General features: G+C 41.7%; 1 protein-coding gene across 8 annotated transcripts in view; it reads left to right on the top strand.

The window, feature by feature from the left end:
• MRAP2 (melanocortin 2 receptor accessory protein 2) overlaps positions 1 to 19,916 on the top strand; it is a 45,135-nt gene that overhangs the window by 10,303 nt on the left and 14,916 nt on the right. For 6 of the 8 annotated variants that reach the window (XM_070225271.1, XM_023650756.2, XM_070225270.1 and 3 more), the window contains one exon: positions 7,895 to 8,028. The exons of 1 other annotated variant lie outside the window; for it this stretch is intronic. In XM_070225271.1, the coding sequence (XP_070081372.1) occupies positions 7,902 to 8,028 (127 nt within the window). In that variant the 5' untranslated portion in view covers positions 7,895 to 7,901. Of the gene's footprint in view, positions 1 to 4,029; positions 4,297 to 7,894; positions 8,029 to 19,916 lie in introns of those variants that run through there. One more of the 8 variants, XM_070225268.1, reaches the window with a different exon arrangement.

The following is a 19,916-nucleotide window of genomic DNA, read 5'->3' on the forward strand; positions in this document are numbered from 1 at the left end:
TTTTTATTTTGATAAAATATACATAACATAAAATTTGCCATTTTTAAGTGTACAACACAGGGCCAGCCCTGATGAACTAGTGGTTAAAGTTTGGCACTATTACCACTTTGGTGGCCCAGGTACATTTCCGGGTCACGGAACCAAACCACCCGTCTGTCAGTTGCCATGCTATGGCGGTGGCTCACATAGAAGAACTAGAAAGACTTACAACTAGGATGTCCAACCATGCACTGGGGCTTTGGGGAGAAAAGAAAAAGAGGAAGATTGGCAACAGTTGTTAGGGTGAATCTTTCCCTGTAAAAAAAAAAAGCATTAAGTGTACAATGCAGTGACATTAAGTACATTCACATTGTTGTGCAACCATCACCACTATCCATCTCCAGAACTTTTTTATCATCCCAAAGTGAAACTCTGTATCCCTTAAACAATAACCCCCATTCCCTCATTCTCCCAGCCCTTGGCAGCCATCATTCTACTTTCTGTCTCTATGAATTTGACTACTCAAGTACATCATATGAGAGGAATCATGCACTATTTGTCTTTGTGTGTCTGGCTTATTTCACTTAGTATAATGTTTTGAAGGTTCATCCATGTTGTAACAAGTGTCAGAATCTCCTTCCTTTTGAAGGCTAATAATATTCCGTTGCATGTGCCTACTACATTTGGTTTATTCATTCGTCTGCTAGTGTACATTTGAATTGCTTCCACTCTTTGGCTATTGTCAATAATGCTGCTATGGACCTTAGTGTACATACCTGTTGGAGTCCCTGCCTTCAGTTCTTTTGGGTGTACACCCAGAGGTGGAATCATAAGGTAGTACGTGCTTAAATTTTTGAGGAACTGCTATACTGTCTTATAATTACAGCAGCTACATCAGTTTACATTCCCACCAGCAGTACACAAGGGTTCCAATTTCTCTACATCCTTGCTAATGCTTGTTGTTTTGTTTGCTTTTTTATAATAATCATCCACTGGATGTGCAATGGTATCTCATGATGCACTGCTTTTTGAGAGTTGGTTCTTTGACTCTAGTACTTTTAAACATACTTTTACTGAAGGCTCAAGAATAGAGCAAAAATAAATAGACAGCAATGGGACCGAGAAAACCTAACTGTGCTGGGGTGATCAACTTGAGATTCTACCGGTGTCCTCAACATCCCTAGAAATTGTTGAAGTCCAGACCAAGAAAAGCAAGGTCCAGAAAGAGACAGGAGTTAACCCTATGACATTTCTGTGGTGAGGACCCCAACTCTACCATGGGAGCAGCCTCACTTTGTGCCCGCAACAGGGCGTTCGTATTGGGGTACAAGACAAACAGCACAGCATCCTGACACATGCGTAGCGGGGTAGAGGAGTAGAGCTCTGTTTTATCGTGTTACATAACTCCTTTGCCCTAAGTCCGCATTCACCAGCTAATCTTCTGATCTTAAATTTTGTTCCCCAGACCGTGTAAAACATGTGCTCTGATCTGCTTGGACATTTTATTCCTCATTGTAATTCAACAAATTGATGATCTGGCTATAAATCATTCTTCTATGCTTGGTCAGCGTGACTCAGCTCATCAGGGCTTCCTCACCCCCGGAGGACCATGAAAACCCAACTTCCTACATCTGCAGAGTTGGGGCTGCAGTGTGGCGGCCAGGGGCCCCCCAACACATATCTTGGAGCCATGCTTCATCTCTTGGGAAATCCTCTCCAGCAGAGGTTTTATAACTTCCTTTTGGGGTGTTTTTTCCCTGTGTGGGCATGATATTCTTCTCAATCTTCAGTTGAAGTCTCTGTTAGAATGGGAGAACTCTGCTCCCAGGTTCAGGGTTGAGAAAGAGAGTGAAACAAGATAATTTTGTGCTTCTCCACATTATGAGAAACTGATTCAACAAGTATTTATTGTGTGTCTGCTATGAGCCAGGCCTCGTGCACATTGCTGGAAATATAGCAGTGAGCAAAGCAGAGGAGGCCCCTGTCTGGTTAGTACTTGGGGAAGAGAGAGCGGAGGAAAGAGAAGGCCCTAGAGGTTTGGTCCGTGCAGTCCTCTCATAGTCTGTACTGTGGTGCACGGTGAAGATCTGATTTTAGATGGTCAAGCATGATTCCTTGCTGGATTTGTTGCCTCCAGAAGTGCTTTAGGAATATCCAGCTAGCTGGTCCCACCATAAGCCTGACTCATAATTATGCAGTATCTCATTTGATTTCTGTGTGCTCCTGCCCACCTAGATGCTGGTAAGCTGGGTGCACCATCAGTTGTGGTTTGAGTGCTGGGCACCCCTCTTTGCAATGAGGGAATTAAGCTTCTAATGCTGTGGTTCAGAAATTCCGACCTTGGGCTCCTGAGACTCGAGAGCACGGCCCGGCCAGACTTTACCTTTGGTTTCTCAGATGCCTTTGCTGGAGAGAGATTGGGTGATGGGTCAAGAGGGTGACTTCTCTGTGGTGTGCTGGGGACAGTTGTTCCAAGGAATAGGAGGAAGAAAGACATAAGAGCAGGTAGCTAATGAGACCTTTATGGCCTAGGCCAGAACAGAGGTTGGTGTCCCGGGTGGCATGCCCACTTTTGAAGTTACAGGATTAAAGAGAGAGGTGACAGAATGCCTGCAATTGGGAATTTTGATCTCAAATCTAAATGGGTCCTTAGGTCTTCTTTCTGCATAGAGGCTGGTCACCCTGGGTCTTTGGATCTGTGGCGTCTGCTGGCAGCTTCTTGGAGTGCCTTTCTGGCTGTGCTGTCGGTTGTGTGCATGTGTATGTGTCTGCATGCTCATTTTTCAGGATCTGTGGGCATCTTTTGGATCTTAATGTGCTGGTCCTGTGCCTGAGTTGCTGGTCACTTAGAAAACTCATCTGCTGATGTTTGCCCCTTAACCTGGAAAGAAAGATTGTCCAATTCCGAGGAAACAGCCCCCTTGGAATGTGTACCCATCATAACCCACCGAGGATATTGATGAAGAGCCTTTATTCACTGCACAGAAGGTTCCATGTCCCGTACAGCTCCCCAAATTCCAGGAGGTGGAGAGAATTCTTGACTTGTCTTTAAGAAGGAAAGAGGGTTCCCAGGAGTGCGTGGGAAGCTGGGTTGGAGGAGGATTGAACAGCCAGCAGAAAGGATGAAAGTGTTGGGAACATGGATGGGAGAAGGGGTGATGTTTAGGCAGACGTGACAGTGTCTGGGGCCAGCTAATCACGCTTTCTCTATTTGGGGTTGAGGTCTTCCCTCCCACCCCCAGCCTCGTAAGCTGGCTTAACCTGCCTCATGTACACCTGGAAAAAATAAGCTGCCTTTCCGCGTGTGGCTTTGAGGTGTAGGCATAGTTTTGCATTCTCTTTTTTGTTGGCAAGGGTGCTTTCAACTGCTCAAAAGAGCAATTAGTCTCTCTGCGCTGTTCCAGGAAGCTTGTTTAGGATATATTTCCTCTGGAACAAGTTATTTTTAATGATGCTAACATTATGAAGAAATCCGACATTGAGAAAATCTCCCCAGAGATGCTCAGGAGCAGCGGAGGCGCAGAAGGCAGCTGTTCCCCCAGCTCTGCATTTCCTGTCTGCTGTGCTCAGGAGCGAGCAGCTGCCTGCTTTTCCGCAGCCCTCCTCATCCCTACTATGAGGAAGCCCTGGTGCCAGACCGGCTCTCCCTCCCTGTGTGTTATGGCCCAGACATTCCTCGCTGTGGTGAGAATATCAGACTCTGGGGGCTGCCACCCAGACATGCTGGCAGTTTCTAAATGGCGAAACGGTGCCAGCTCTGCTTCTGCAAAGCTCAGAAAGGCAACCCTGGGCTTCAATTATGGGTGTTATACAAAATGCTTTCTACAGCCTTTTGGTTGTTCTTGGTCCTTGTGCATTTGATGGCCCAAGCTGATTAATTTGAAACTTGGAGGAAAATATATGGCCTCATGGAGTTTTCCAAGGGTGCTAGGTGACTGCTTGAAAGGAGAGGCCAGAGGTTCTGTCCTCCAGACCTATCTTTGGGATTCAAGAGGTGAGAGGAGATAGCCAGTGAAAACAGAAGCCTTTTATTGCAGGCTGCTAAGATGGTTTCTGCTCCGGGAGAGGCCGTCCAGCATTTCATTCTGCTTCCCCGGAGAACCTCGGCTAGGCTGGCTCTGTTATCACTCACTCTTGTCTCCAGGTGTTTCTCAGGGCTTTCCTCTTCTCCTAAAGGATGGTCTTTCCACTGTCAGGAGCTGTGCATGCATGACTTTCATTCCCTTTTGGTCTCCATCCGTCTCCAAATAGTTCATATAGATGAACAGAAATAGTGTAAGGGAGTGAAAAAGAAGGAATGAAAAAACATTCTCTATGGTAAGTGAGGGGTTGATATTTCTTCATACCTAACTCCTTTACAGATAGATTTTATTTGCTGTTCCTGGCCGGGCCAGTGAGGGTGGTGGGAATGCTTCTTTCTGGCCTGAGAGAGTAGCGAGAAGACCTGCAGTCCTGTGGGCCTGGGCAGCCACAGACGGGGGTCACCACTGCATGCCGACATGGGGCACAGCATAGCTGTGGGAGTGCTGCTCAGGCAGAGAATGCAAAACACTCTCCCATCTTTATCTTCTTCATTGTTTTATGGACTTGTGCTGTTTTTCTGTTATCCATTTTGGTGCAAGATGAAGCCTAGAGCCTCTCTCTGCTCTGCTTATTACATTGGTTGTAATGCTGATTTCCGATAAAAATAATAGGATCTAATCAGACTTTGTCTTATTTTCCTTAAAAAAAGAGAGATTATTGCCATATTTATCACTTGATGGAGCAGCTTGAGTCCCACGATATATGTGTTTCTTATTATAATTTTTAAACCATCTAAACAAATGTCTTTTGAGTTATTTTTTTATTGTTATTTTAGTCATTTGTCTAGAGCACGTAGATCAATGAACCACATGGTGAATTTGATAGGAATTGGCTGTTAGGGGAGTTGGTGATGTCTGAAGAACAAGCCTGGGCTTTTCCATCCCAGACTCAGATTTCTTAGCTTGTAATAGTAGTGCTGGCTGCTGGTTACTGATCTTAACCTGGGTCCTGGCTCCTCACATTTCATGCAACATCACATTTAATCCTTACAGCAACTCCGTGAAAATAAGTACTGTTATCATCTTCATTTAGATCATTTTTTTCCCATGGCTCTGGAGGTGTTGGCAAACTTTCTGTAAAATAACAGAAAGTAAATATTTTATGCTTTTTGGACCGTACTATCTCTGTTGCAGCTGCTCAGCTTTGTTGTTCTAACACCAGAGAAGCCATAAAAATACAAAACAAACAAGGGTGGCTGTGTTCCAATAAGACTTTATTTATGGACTCTGATACTGGAATTTCATATAATTTCCTCATGTCATATGAAATACCATCCTTTTGATTGTTTTCAACTATTAAAAAATGTAAAAACATTCTTCACTTGCAGGGTGTTCAAAATCAGGCGGTGGGCCGGATTTGCCAACTCCGCTGTAGATGACGGGAGAAGGCAGGGAAAGAGGAGTGGGTGAGGGTGGGGTTGTTGGGAGGAACCCTCCTGGGGGGTGACCAGCACGTGTGCAGGTCACAGAGAGCATTAAGTATTTGAGGAACTGCAAGAAATGCAAGTGCCCGTAGATGGGGTACGAGGCAGAGAAGAGGAAAGAGCACGGCCCAAGTCACGACCTTGTAGGACATGTTAAGGATTTTGGACTTTGTCCTTAGAGTAATGGGAAACCTAAAAGTATTAAGCAAAGGAGTAACAAGGGCAATTTGTCTTTTAAAAAGATCGTTGGCCGATGTGTGGAGGATGGATCACAATAGGTTAATAAGAGTAGAAGCAGAAAAACCAGGTAGGAGGCTGGAGAAGTGGGCCAAGTGGGTAATGATGGTGGCTACTAGTGACCATAGCCAGAATTGTTTCCTGATAGCAGCATCCTCAGCCAGTCAGGATGATCACTGCTGCAGATGAGGAAAGTGTGGCTGGAGAGATGAGTGTCTTGCCTGGCCACATAGCAACTGGAGGCAGAGCAAAGGCGAAGACCCTGGTCTTCCAACTTCAGATCCAGCGCCTTTTCTTCCTGCATGGTGTGAAATTCTTACCATTCTCAAACAGAACCTACGTTTATCCTAATCTACCATTATCTCTAAACCCTCTAACGGAAGAGCTACTTCTCTCCCACACAATTCTTTTCTTCTGGAGAAGGGCTCATGAGTGAGGATAGTGCTTCTTGGGTTGGCGTTGTTAATTTTCATTTCCTGAGGAAATTTATTTCATCATTGAAGGAAATAATCTCTTGAGGAAATAATCTCTTGTTCAAACACTAGAAACGCCAAAGGTGATACCATGGTAATGGTTTTATGTTATTTTAGTGCTGGTGTTAGAACGGTAGCTGAAAACTTACTTAAAGGTCAGCTTTCCTTAAAATTTGTGTAGCTTTCTTTCCCATGTGAGAACTGTTGCTTTCATTTGGAGGAATGCTTGGTCTGGCGGGGCACTCAGAGTCACAGTCCAGTTCTGATACTGGCATGCATCTCTGGATCAGAGCACACCATCTTTTAAACAACATGATGCGAAAGGGTTTGGATCTGTTTCTGCGGGGTCCAGGGCTGGGGGTGGGGGAGAAGGGAAGAGGGAAAGGTGAGACTCATGCTTTGGGGCAGAGGGGGTGGTAGTGATTTTTGCCTCAGTTTCCCTGGGGGTTGTGCTCTGTGTGCTGAGTGATACTAACCTGTGGGGGAGTGGGAGAGGGGGAACTTCAGAAAGCTCTTGGCAGGTGGGACCCAGTGGTGGTGACTGCTCAGTGATTCTTGGTTTTGGTTGGTATTTCTTTCAAGTTTCCCCGTATATTACTGTTATTTGTCAATTTGTATTCTTTCTCCATTGTAAGGGAAGGTCTGGGGCTGTCTCTCAAGCAGCTCCTTTGTCCCACAATGTACAGTGTCTTGCATACAGTAGATGCTCAGTGTTGAATACTGGCTCTATTGACTTGTCACCTTTTGCATCCATGCTGCTCAGTGCAACCTCTTCTCTCAAAGAAGCCAGAGTTGTGTGTGTGTGTTTGTGTGAGGAAGATTGGCTCTGACCTACATCTGTTGCCAGTCTTCCTCTTTTTTTTGCTTGAGGAAGATTGTTGCTGAGCTGATATCTGTGCCAATCTTCCTCCATTTTATGTAAGATGCCGCCACAGCGTGGCTTGATGAGCAGTGCTAGGTCCACGCCTGGGATCTGAACCTGCAAAACTTGGACCGCCAAAGCGGAGCGTGTGAACTTAACCAGTATGTCACCAGGCTGGCCCCAGAAGTCAGAGTTTTTTAATCTAAAATCATCACAAAGAATATATTTGAGACATCCTGAAAATAGGACAAATTTCAGGAGCAAACTGGGCCAGATTTGGACTTCCATTGAGGATCTTCTCGTATTATATGATTTTTGTTGCTCATTTCTCTTTTTTCCACCCCATTTCATTAGACTAAGGTTGCATGTCTTTATTGTTGCATTGTAGGTGCTCAATAGGTAGATACTGAGCTAGTTCACTTCTGACACTGATTTTATTTATTCTCTCTAGGCTCCTTACATACTCATGCAGTTATTGGTGGTGAGGCTGAAGTTGTAAGCTCAGGCTTTGTGATGTGTTGTCTCCCTTCCTTCTTCCATCAGTTATTGAAAGTTGATTATGTGGTAGGCACTGGGTTAAGTTCTGGGGACAACAGGAAAAGAAGACATGGTGTCTGATTTCAAATACATTCTAGTCTAGTGGAGAGAGAAAAGGAAATAATGGCCACATGGTAGGAAGTGCAGACAGCCAGTGAGGGCCCCTCCCTGACTTGGTTGATAAGACCTCCCTGAGGACTTTGCCTGCTCGACTCCTGAATGTGGTCAAGAGCAATGAGAGTCCCTGTGCCATCCTGGATGAATTAACGGTTCTGCACTTGCCTTTCTCCGTTTGTGCAGGGTGGAGATGTCTGCCCAGAGGTTAATTTCTAACAGAACGTCCCAGCAATCCGCATCTAATTCTGATTACACCTGGGAATATGAGTATTATGAGATCGGACCAGTTTCCTTTGAAGGACTGAAGGCTCATAAATGTAAGTCTTATACAATTCCCCATTGTGAGCATAATATGCATTTGCCTAAACCTGTGAAATCCCCAGTGATTACTTTTCCTGAACATTCTATCTTTTTCACAGAACACTGTCCTCTACCCCCTCAAGCCCCAGACAACAAAACATAGGCTGATTACTCAGGGATGGCGTTACAAGAGGGCCTTGGTGATTCTGAGCGATGAAGAACTCGAAAGATTCCCTTAGTGGGGAAATATGAATCAATGTCATTCTCAAATTGCAGTATTTTCTTAAAGCATTAACGATTCCAGCTCTTCCAAACTGTTTGAAAATTTGGATTATCAAAAATTTGTGCAAAATAAAATCTGGCACTCTTATTTGAAGAACCTTTTTTTGTAACACTTGGTCAATGGCATTCTTTCAGCTTCGTTGGTTTTCTGGAGCCGTGGAGAACAGTCGATCTGTGTGTTCATAAAAACGGACGAGAATAGCCTGCGATCATTCCTAACTCAGTGTTATAGGCATGAATTGTGTTTCATGTTATTGGAGTGATAAATGATCCAGCACAAAGCAAGGAAATAGCATCCTGTGAAAAGTTCTGTTCAACTCCAGTCGTAACTGAATGCTGACCAGCCAACATTGAGGCATCTTTGTTTTCTTAAGTAGAGTTGACGTAATAAACGGGAGCTGCTGCCCCCTCCCTTGTCCTGTCGTGTTACCTGTAAATACTCCAGAGATGTTTGGTTGTTTCAGAATGAACATCCGCAGCACTACAAAAATTTTAGGTTCTTAACTGATTCAGATTAATAGGAAATATGAAGGAGATTAGAATGGAGATGCAAATGTGGCAAAGGAAGTGCTTTCACTCCTGTAGTATTTCCTGGCCGCTGCCACTCTGACGTGTCTTGGCGTTCAGGATCCCTCACACCCACTTTCTGCTCCCTTGCAAGGAGGACTGTCTATTTTCTTTCAGCTTTATTGAGGTGTAATGGACAAATAAAATTGGAATATATTTAAAATGTACAAAGTGATGATTTGATAGATGTTTACATCGTGAAAGGATTCCCCACTTTGAGAGAACAATCCATTATCTCAGATATTTCCCTTTATTTTATTTTTTTTGGTAAGAATGTTTAAGTTGTACTCTGCTGCAAATTTCATTTATACAATACAGTGTTATCAACTATACTCAGCACGTTATATGTTAGATCCTCAGACCTTATTCATCTTATAACTGAAAGTTTGTACCCTTTGACCAAACTTTCCCTATTTCCCTCACCACTAGCCCCTGGCAACCACTTTTCTACCCTGTTTCTATGTGTTGGTTTGTGTTTTTATTAGATTCCACATATAAGTGATACATGCAGTATTTGTCTTTCTCTGTCTGGCTTATTTCACTTAGCATAATGCCCCCCAGGTTCATACAGGTTGTCATAAATGGCAGGATTTCCCTCTTCTTAAGGGCTGAATAATATCCCACTATATATATGGCTTTCATATTTTCTTGATCCGTTCATCCATTGATGGACACTTAGGTTGTTTCCATGTCTTGGCTATTGTAAATAATGCTGCAATGAACATGGGACTATAGATATCTCTTCAAGATAATGGTTTCATTTACTTCGGATATATTTCCAGAATTGGGAATAGCTGGATCATATGGTAGTTCTACTTTTAATTTCTTGAGGAACCTCCGTACTATTTTCCATACTGTCTGTACCAGTTTACATTCACACCAATAGTACACAAGGGTTTCCTTTTCTCCACATCCTTACCAGCATTTGTTATCTCTTGTCTTTTTGATAAAGCCATTCTAACAGGTGTGAGGGGATATCTCATTGTGGGTTTGGTTTGCATTTCCCTGATGATGAGTGATATTGTGCATCTTTACACATACCTGTTGGCCATTTGTCTGTCTTCCCTGGAAAAATATCTATTCAGGTCCTTTGCCCATTTTTTAATTACGGTTTTTTTTTTTTTTTGCTATTGAGTTGTATGAGTTCCTTGTATATTTTGGATACTAACCCCTTATCAGATATATGATTTGAAAATATTTTTCCCATTCCATAAGTTGCCTTTTCATTTTGTTGATGGTTTATTTTGCTGTGCAGAAGCTTTTTAGTTTGGTGTAGTCCCACTTGTTTATTTTTGCTTTTGTTGCCTTTACTTTTGGTGTCAAATCCAAAAAATCATTGATTGCCAAGACTGATGTCAAGGCGCTTACCCCCCCCCCCCCATGTTTATGCCTTTCTATCAGGTAAATCACTTATCTCTATTTAGTTAAGATCTCTTTGTGGAGATTCATCTTGTTTATTTGTTTGGAACTTATTCCTCTTTTTCTTCATTTTCCTTGATTCTCTGTGTCGATTTCTGTGCACTAGATAAAATAGCAACCTCTCCCAGTCTTACAGAGTTGTCCCGTGTAGGAGATGAACCTTGTCATTCAGCCCAGCCTGAGCTCCTAGTTGTCTCTCAAACTTTTATGATTGTCCAAGCAACCTTCCTTGTTCTTAGTGGCTACCAGGAGTTGAGGGTGTGTTAAGAGCTGTCTGTGTCCCAAAGGTCAGGATCATGGTCAGCGCCGATGCAGTCTGATTAGAAGCTGGACCCTCAGGCAGCAGCTGGGAGAGTATGTCGTTAAACCCCTTCCAGGGAGAAACTGGGAGGTAGATGTTGTGCCTGCTCCCTTTGTGCTGGGCCTGGCGTATAGCATGGAAGAGTGTTCTCGTGCTTCTTAAGAACTGCTTCTTGAGGAGTTTGGAAGCTGGTGACAGAGGAGGATCCTAAGCTTGCCTCCTCCCATGGATGCAACAAATCTACAATTATATGTGGAATAATGTCCTCTGAGGGAGGTCTGGAAAGAGGATGAAAAGGACCTCCACAACAAGGAACACCGCAGGGGTGGAAGAGGCAGAGATACAGTCTTGCTGAGAAAACCCACACCTAGCCCCGGTGATCACAGTCGAGCCATCTCAGAGGTACGGAGCTTTGGGGATTCCAGCTCTTCATTAGGCACCCCAGCCCTGAGTTCAGCACAGAAGAGAGGAGACCCCAAAACACCTGGCTTTGAAAACCAATAGGAAATACACCCAGGAAAATTATAGAACTTTAGGAAAAGCAAACTTGCTCTTAAAGGGCCCGTGCACAGCCTCACTCAATCCGGAAACCAGCACAAAAACACCAGATAGAAAAGTGCATAGTCCATTGGTAAAAGAGACTCACTTGTTAAGCTTGGAGCACCTCCTGGAGAAGCAAGAGGTGTCTTGGACCCTCGTCTAGGGACTAGCAGCTGCCATTTTTGTGACGTAGTTCAGCCACACTGATGCCAACACTGGCAGTTGCCATTTTAGAATTCTCCCTCTTGCCTCTTAGTGCAGGAGCCTGCCCCACCCACTAGTGCACCCAGACAGTTGTGTGTAGCCGGGCAGCACAGGCAGCCCCCAGTGAGCCTACAGCAGTCTCGCACTGCCAGGCTTCACAACCAGTCACACAGGGGACCTGCCCTGCCCACCAGTGCAACTGAAACGGTCACATGCCACCTTCTTGGGCGTCTTCCCCACTCACCAATGTGCCTGAGGCACTTGTGCACTGCTGGAATGCACAGCCAGCCGCACTGGGGGCTTGCCCTGCCCACCAGTGAGCTAGCAGAAGTCATGTGCTGCTGCCCCTGCAACCAGCCACACTGGGTGCCTGACCCACTCACTAGCAAACCCACAGCAGTTGTGTGCCATCAAGCTTTGAAACCAGCCACACTGGGGCCTGCCCCAGCCAATAGCATGCCTGCAGCAGCTTCATGTGGCTGGGCCTTGCAACCAGCTGGCTTGGAGCCCAGCCTCACCTACCTGCATGCCCACCACAACAGAAGGACACACACAGCCACACAGGGGACACTCCTGGAGCACTCGGCATGGATGAAGAGAGGGGAGCACGCTGCTGGGCCCCATAAGACATGTCCTACATAAGGTTACATTTCCAAGATCAGGAGACACAGCTGATCCACCTAATACATGTAAATAAGCACAGAGAAGTAGGCAAAATGAGGAGACAGAGGAATATGTTTCAAATAAAACAACAGGGAAAATCTTCAGAAAAAGAACTAAATGAAACAAAGATAATTTACCTGATAAAGAATACAAAGTAACGGTCACACAGAGAGCTCACTGAACTCAGGAGAGGAATAGATGAACGCAGTGAAAACTTCAACAAAGAGTTAGAAAATATAAAAAAGAACCAATCAGAGGTGAAGAATACAATAATTGTAATGAAAAATTCACTAGAGGGAATCAACAGTAGAATAGATGACACAGAACGGATCAGCAATCTGGATGACAGAGAAGAGGAAATCACCCAAGCTGAACAGAAAAAAGAAAAAGAATTTTAAAAAAAGCAAGGACAGGTTAAGGACAGGGACAACATCAAGCTATCTAACATTTGCATTATAGTTTCCCAGAGAGAGAAGACAGAGACAAAGGGAAGAGAGAGAACTTATTTGAAGAAATAACAGCTGAAAACTCCTCTAACCTGGGGAAGGAAACAGACATCCAGATACAGGAAGAACGGAGAGTACCAAACAAGATAAACCCAAAGAGGCCCACACCAGGACACATTATAATGAAAACATCAAGACTTAAAGATGAGAGAGAATCTTAAAAGCTCTAAGAGAAATACAAGAAGTTATGTACAAGGGAACTCCCATAAGACTATGAGCTGACTTTTCAGCAGAAACTATACAGGCTAGAAGGGAGTGGTACAATATATTCAAAGCACTGAAAGGAAGAAAACCTACAACCAAGAATACTCTACTCAGCAAGGTTATCATTCAGAATGAAAGGAGACATAGATTTTTCCAGACAAGCAAAAAATAAAGGAGCTCATCACCACTAAGCTTGCCTTACAAGAAATGTTAAACAGACTTTTTTAAGTGGAAAAGAAAAGACCACAAATAGAAATGATAAATTATCAAAGAAAAAGTATTGGTGGTAAAAGCAAATATATAGTAAGGGCAACTACTTATAAAACTAGTGTGAAGGTCAAAAGATGACAGTACTAAAAGCATCTGTATCTACAGTAAGAGGTTAAGGGATACACAAAATTAGAGAGGTAATCTATGATGTCAAACACATAAAACATGGGAGAGGAGTAAGAGCGTAGGACTTTTAGAATGTGGTCAAACTTAAGAGAGTATCAGCTTAAGATAAACTGCTATATGCATAGGTTGTTAAATATGAACCTCATGGTAACCACAAACCAAAGTCTTATAATAAATACACACAAATTAAAGATAAAGGAACCCAAACATAACACTAAAGAAAGTCATCAAATCACAAGGAAAGAGAGCAAGAGAAGAAGAAAGGAACAGAGAAGAACTACAAAAACATGTAGAAAACAAGTAACAAATGGCAATAATTACATACCTATCAAAAGCAATTTAACTGAAAATGAACTAAAGGCTTCAATCAAAAGACATAGGGTGGCTGAATGGGTGAAAAAACAAGACTCATATATATGCTGCATACAAGAGATACACTTCAGATCTAGAGACATTCACAGACTGGAAGTGAAGGGAGTGAAACATGCAAATAGAAATGAAAAGAAAGCTGGGGTAGCGATACTTATATCAGACAAAATAGACTTTAAATAAAAACTGTAACAAGAAACAAAGAAAGGCATTACATAATGATAAAAGGAACAATATAGCAAGAGGCTAACACTTGTAAATATCTACGTGCCTAACATAGGAGCACCTAAATACATAAAGCAAATATTAATAGACATAAAAGGAGAAATTGACAGTAAGACAATAATAGTAGGGGACTGCAGCACCCCACCTACATCAATGGATAGATCATCCAGAGAGAAGATAAATAAGGAAACATTGGCCTTAAATGACACATAGACCACATGGACTTAATAGATATATACAGAACATTCCATCCAAAAATGTGGTGGGAATACACATTCTTTTTGAATACACATGGAAAATTCTCTAGGATTGATCACATATTAGGCCACAAAACAAGTCTCAATAAATTTAAGAAGATTGAAATCATATGAAGCATCTTTTCTGACCACAAGGGTATGAAACCAGAAATCAACTACAAGACGAAAGCTGGAAAAGTGACTAATATGTGGAGATTAAACAAAATGCTATTGAACAACTATTGGGTCAATGAAGAAATCAAAAGAGAAACAGAAAAATACCTGGAGACAAATGAAAATGAAAATACAACATACCAAAATTTATGGGATACAGCAAAAGTGGTACTAAGAGGGAAGTTTATTGCAATACAGGCCTACCTGAAGACACAAGAAAAATCTCAAACAATTTAACACTGCAGCTAAAGGAACTAGAAAAAGAAAACAAACAAAGCCCCAAATCAGTAGAAGGAAGGAAATAATAAAAATCAAAGTGGAAATAAATGAAATAGAGACTAAAAAGACAATAGAAAACAGCAGTGAAACTAAGAGCTGGTTCTCTGAAAAGATAACCTAAATTGACAAACCCTTAGCTAGATTCACTAAGAAAAAAAGAAAGCTCAAATAAATAAGATCAGGAGTGAAAGAGGAGAAATTACAATGGCTACCATAGAAATACCAAGAATTAGAATACTATGAAAAACTATATGCCAACAAATTTGATAACCCAGAAGAAATGGATAAATTCTTAGAATCATACAACCTCCCAAAACTGACTCAAGAATAAATAGAGAATCTGAATAGACCAGTCACTAATAAGGAGATTGAAACATTAATCAAAAACTCCCCCAAACCAAAAGTCCATGATCAGACAGCTTCTGTGGTGAATTCTACCAAACATTCAGGGAAGATTTAATACCTGTCCTTCTCAAACTGTTCCAAAAAATTGAAGAGAAGGGAATACTTCCTAACTCATTTTATGAGGTAAGCATTACTCTGATACCAAAACTAGACAAGGACAAACAAAAAAAGAAAATTACAGGTCAGTATCACTGATGAACATAGATGCAAAAATCCTCAATAAAATATTAGCAAATTGAATACAACAATACAGTAAAAGGATCATATACCAGGATCCAGTGGGATTTATTCCAGGGAAGCAATGATGGTTCAACATTCACAATTCAACATGATATGTTACTTTAACAAAAACAAAGCATAAAAATAACATTATCATCTCAATAGATGCAGAGGAAGCATTTGACAAGATTCAGCATCCATTTATGATAAAAACTCTGAATTAAATGGGTATAGAAGGAAAGTACCTCAACATAATAGAGCCCATATGTGACAAACCTACAGCTAAATTATACTCAATGGTGAAATCTTGAAAGCTATCCCCCTAAGGACAAGAATAAGACAAGGATGCTGACTTTCACCACGCTTATTCAACATAATATTGGAAGTCCTAGGCAGAGCAATTAGACAAGAAAAAGAAATAAAATGGATCCAGATTGAAAAGGAAGGAGTCAAACTGTCACTGTTTGCAGATGACATGATTTTATATGTACAAACCCCTAAGGAATCCACCAAAACTCTATTAAAAATGATAAATGAATACAGTAAAGTTGCAGGATAAAAAATCAACATACAAAAATCAGTTGCATTTCTGTACGCTAATAACAACATTGCAGAAATAGAAATCAAGAATACAATCCCATTTACAATTGCAACAAAAAGAATAAAATATCTAGGAATACATTTAATAAAGGAGATGATAGATCTGTACACTCAAAACTATAAAAAAATTGTTGAAAGAAATAAAGACACAAAGAAATGGGAAGATATTCCATGCTCATGGATTGGAAGAATAAACATAGTTAAAATGTCCATATTACCTAAAGCAATCTACAAATTCAAAGCAATCTCTATCAAAATCCCGACAACATTTTTCACAAAAGTAGAACAAAGAATCCTAAAATTTATATGGAACAATGAAAGACCTTGCAAAGCAAAAGCAATCTTGAGAAGAAAGAACAAAGCTGGAGGCATCACACTCCCTGATTTCAAAGTACACTACAAAGCTATAGTAATCAAAATGGCACGGTACTGGCACAAAAAGAGACACATAGATCAATGGAACAGAATTGAGAGCTCAGAAATAAACCCACACATCTATGGACAGCTAACTTTTTGACAAAGGAGCCAACAGCTAACTTTTTTACAAAGGAGCCAAGACATACAATGGAGAAAGGAAAGTCTTCAATAAATGGTGTTGGGAAAACTGGACAGCCACATGCCAAAGAATGAAAGCCCATTATCTTACACCTTACACAAAAATTAACTCAAAGTGGATTAAATACTTGAATATAAGAACTGAAATCATGAAATTTCTAGAAGAAAACATAGACAGTACACTCTTCAACATCAGTCTTAGCACTATCTTTTTGGAAATGTCTCCTCAGGCAAGGGAAACAAATGAAAAAATAAACAAAAGGGACTACCTCAAACTAAAAAGCTTCCATATGGCAAAGGAAACCATCAACAAAACAAAAAGACAACCTAACAGTTGGAGAGATATTTGCAAACCATGTATCTGATAAGGGGTTAATATGCAAAATATATAAAGAACTCATATAAATCAGCAGCAAAAAAACCAAATTTATTGAAGAGTGGGCAGAGGATTTGAACAGACATTTTTCCAAAGAAGATATGCAAACAGCCAACAGGCACATGAAAAAATATCAATGTCACTAATTATTAGGGAAACGCAAATCAAAACTACAATATGATAGCACCTTATGCCCATCAGAAAGGCTATTATTAAAAAGACAAAAAAGAATGAAGTTGGAGAAAAGAGAACCCTCATACACTACCGGTGTGAATGCAAACTGGTGCAGCCACTATGGAAAATAGTATAGAGTCCCTCGAAAAATTAAAAAGAGAACTACCATTTGATCCAGCTATTCCACTTCTGGGTATTTATCCAAAGAACATGAAAACACTAATTCAAAAAGATCTTTGCACCCCTATGTTCATCACATCATTATTCACAATAGCCAAGACTTGGAAACAGCCTAAGTGCCCATCAATGGATGAGTGGATAAAGAAGATGTTGTGTGTATATACACATACAATGGAATACTACTCAAGTATAAAAATGATGAAATTTGCCATTTGTAACAACACGGGTGGACTTCGAGGGTATTATGCTAAGTGAAGTACGTCAGACAGAGAAAGACAAATACTGTATTATTTTACTCACATGTGGAAGATAAAACAATAATAAGAAAACAACAAACAAACACAAGATATAGGGAACAGATTAGTGGTTACCAGAGGGGCAGGGATAGGGGGAGGTTGCAAAGGGTAAAGGGGGATATTTGTATGGTGATGGATGGAAACTAGAGTTTTTTTGTGGTGAATATGATGTAGTCTACACAGAAGCTGAAATACAATGATGTACCCCTGAAATTTATATGATGTTTCAGACCACTGTGACCTCAATAAAAAAAAAAACAAACCTGCGTCTTTGTTTGCTGCAGTCTTGTGGGACTCATGAGTGCCAGCTCCACTGGCTGTCAGCCAGGAGGTCCATGTCCCATCTCTCGGGCAGCAGCCACAAAAGCTGGGGTGCCAGACCAGTGTACAAGCTTCTTCCATGGAGACAGTGGCAACTTGATTTTATTATTGGAGGAGGCTGGAAAGAGTAGGTGGGGGAGGTGTCTGCAGGCTTCCCTGATCTCTGGAGAGGATGTATCTAGCCCTAGATGCTTGCTAAATAGAAGCGTCAGGCAGCATCTTTTAAGTACGCAGACACACCTCTTTTAGGGAGAGGTGGGAGATGGGTGTTCCTGCCTGCTCTCTCTGTGCTGAGCCCTGGGTCCGGGGGCAGGGTGGCTATGGTGAGAGTTTGCATGTCCATTAAGAACTCTTTCTTTGTTTGCTGTAGTCTTAGGGTTCTCGTGGACACAAGCCCCATTGGCTTTCAGAGCTAGATGTTTTGGGGGCCTCTCTGGTGGGAGTCTTAAAAGTTGGGCCTTTGGATGTGTGGTCCAAATTCTTCACTCCTCGGGTAGGAGGTGGGAGTTGGGGGCTCCCTCCTGATTGTATGGCATTGTGCCAGGGGTGGAATTTATGACAACAGTGTGTCCCAGCCTTTCCTACCCATTTCACTGTGGATATTTTCTCATTTGCCAGATGTGTAGGAGTCGCTCAGCTAGTTTCTGGGTCTTTTTCAGAGGGAATTACTCCATCTGTATCTGTACATCTGGTGTGTCCATGGGAGGAGAGGCACTCAGGAGTCTCCTAAATCTCCATGTTGTTCCACTCCCCTTTCCAGCTAATTGCGTGGTTTGGCCTTTGTCCCCATTCCCTGTTGCAGGAAGAACCGCAGGAGCCCAGGCTTCATATGTGGGTCCTAAGAGCCCAGATGCCACTGTTTCCTAGTGGTGGTGGTGGGGCATCTGGCCAAGCATTTAAAGGGACCAGGCAGTGGTACTCCAGCTGGTTCCCAGCTTCTGGTCTCCATCAGCGGGGCTGTAAAGGGCTTCAGAGTTACTCATTTCCTAGCTAGAGGGCTTTCTCTTTTTGTTCCTTAAAAAATCATTTACTAAACCTATCCTTTAGCCCTGAAGTGAACAGTAATAATTAAATGCTTTCACTGATACTTTTATTGATGTCTGCTCGGTAGTTCTTTGTGGAAATAAAAAAAGCTCATGGAATCCATTAGGATATGTTGTCATCGATCATCTGATGGAAGGCTGTTGCAGTCAGGGTGTGAAATCACCCTCCTTAATTTACTTTAATTCTTTAATTCATTGTTTTTCTGGACAATCTTTACAGAAGAACACTTGCTTGTTAAGAATTTTAGTGGAAATTCTGGGCAAATTGCCATATATTTCCTTGTAATATGGGATTGATAGCTCGGTGACAAATCTTGTCTTTGTGTCAGTTTGCTCCTATCTCATTTTCTTAGTTTCAGGGACAGAGGAGACAGGCCTGCTGCTGTAATTTTGGTTGATACATTTCCAGAGACAATTAAAAATCTTTTTTGAGCATATTGCATTCTAGAAATGATTAAAGCTGTAAAAAATTCCTGCAAAATGTAGGCAGAAGTGTGACACATTACATACTTACTTGTCCTACTATATTATTAATAAAGAGTATTTTCGTTAGTTTTAACATTCGCACTAGGACAAAACAAAAATGCCTGTGTGAATCCTTACTGTTCTGATGGAAGAGATCCGATTAAAGTAGAGGCCCTTCGCTTCAGGAGCCTGACAATATATGAGACATGTAGAAAGGAATAAAAACCAAACCAAAAAACAAACAACCAAACAAAAAACAAAACCCTGCCCCAGACATACAGGAAAATAAAAAAATTGAAGTCAACTGTTGGTCTATATGCAGTGGTATAGTCTCTTCCATTTTGAGATGCCGTGATTCTGACCTTCAAGTGTGTCTCCTTGTTTTGCAGAGAAAAATTCAAAGTCAGTTAGGTGCAGGTTCAAAATAATAGAAGCCAGACATTTCAAGGGGAAGCGCTTACTGGGACAGAAATGACTGTAACAGTTACCTGCATTTGCTTAACTTGTAACACATCATGCTTGGCAACAGTAGCTCCATCTTTAGTTAGACTAAGTCCTTCTGCCTCCTGAAATTTAGATTCCGACCATCGTAGGTCTCTCATCTGAGAAACAACCTCTGATTGTCATTGTGAATTCTCTTTTTGCCCTCGGTTTTGAATCTGGTACTCAACCTTATAATGTATAAGAAGTGGACATATATCTGACACGTGTGGTGCCGACAGAATGGATATTCATTCTTTCAGCACATATTTGTTGAGCATCTGTTGTGCGCAGCCCTATGTTAAGCACTGGAGATTCAACAATGAACAGAGAAGACAAAAATACCTCCTCTTCTTGATCATGCATTCTAATGGGAGAGACAGACCAGAAATAAGTTAAAGAAACAAAATTTGCCAGATGGTGGTG

This window comes from Equus caballus, chromosome 10 (genome assembly GCF_041296265.1).
Source record: "Equus caballus isolate H_3958 breed thoroughbred chromosome 10, TB-T2T, whole genome shotgun sequence".
NCBI lineage: Eukaryota > Metazoa > Chordata > Mammalia > Perissodactyla > Equidae > Equus > Equus caballus.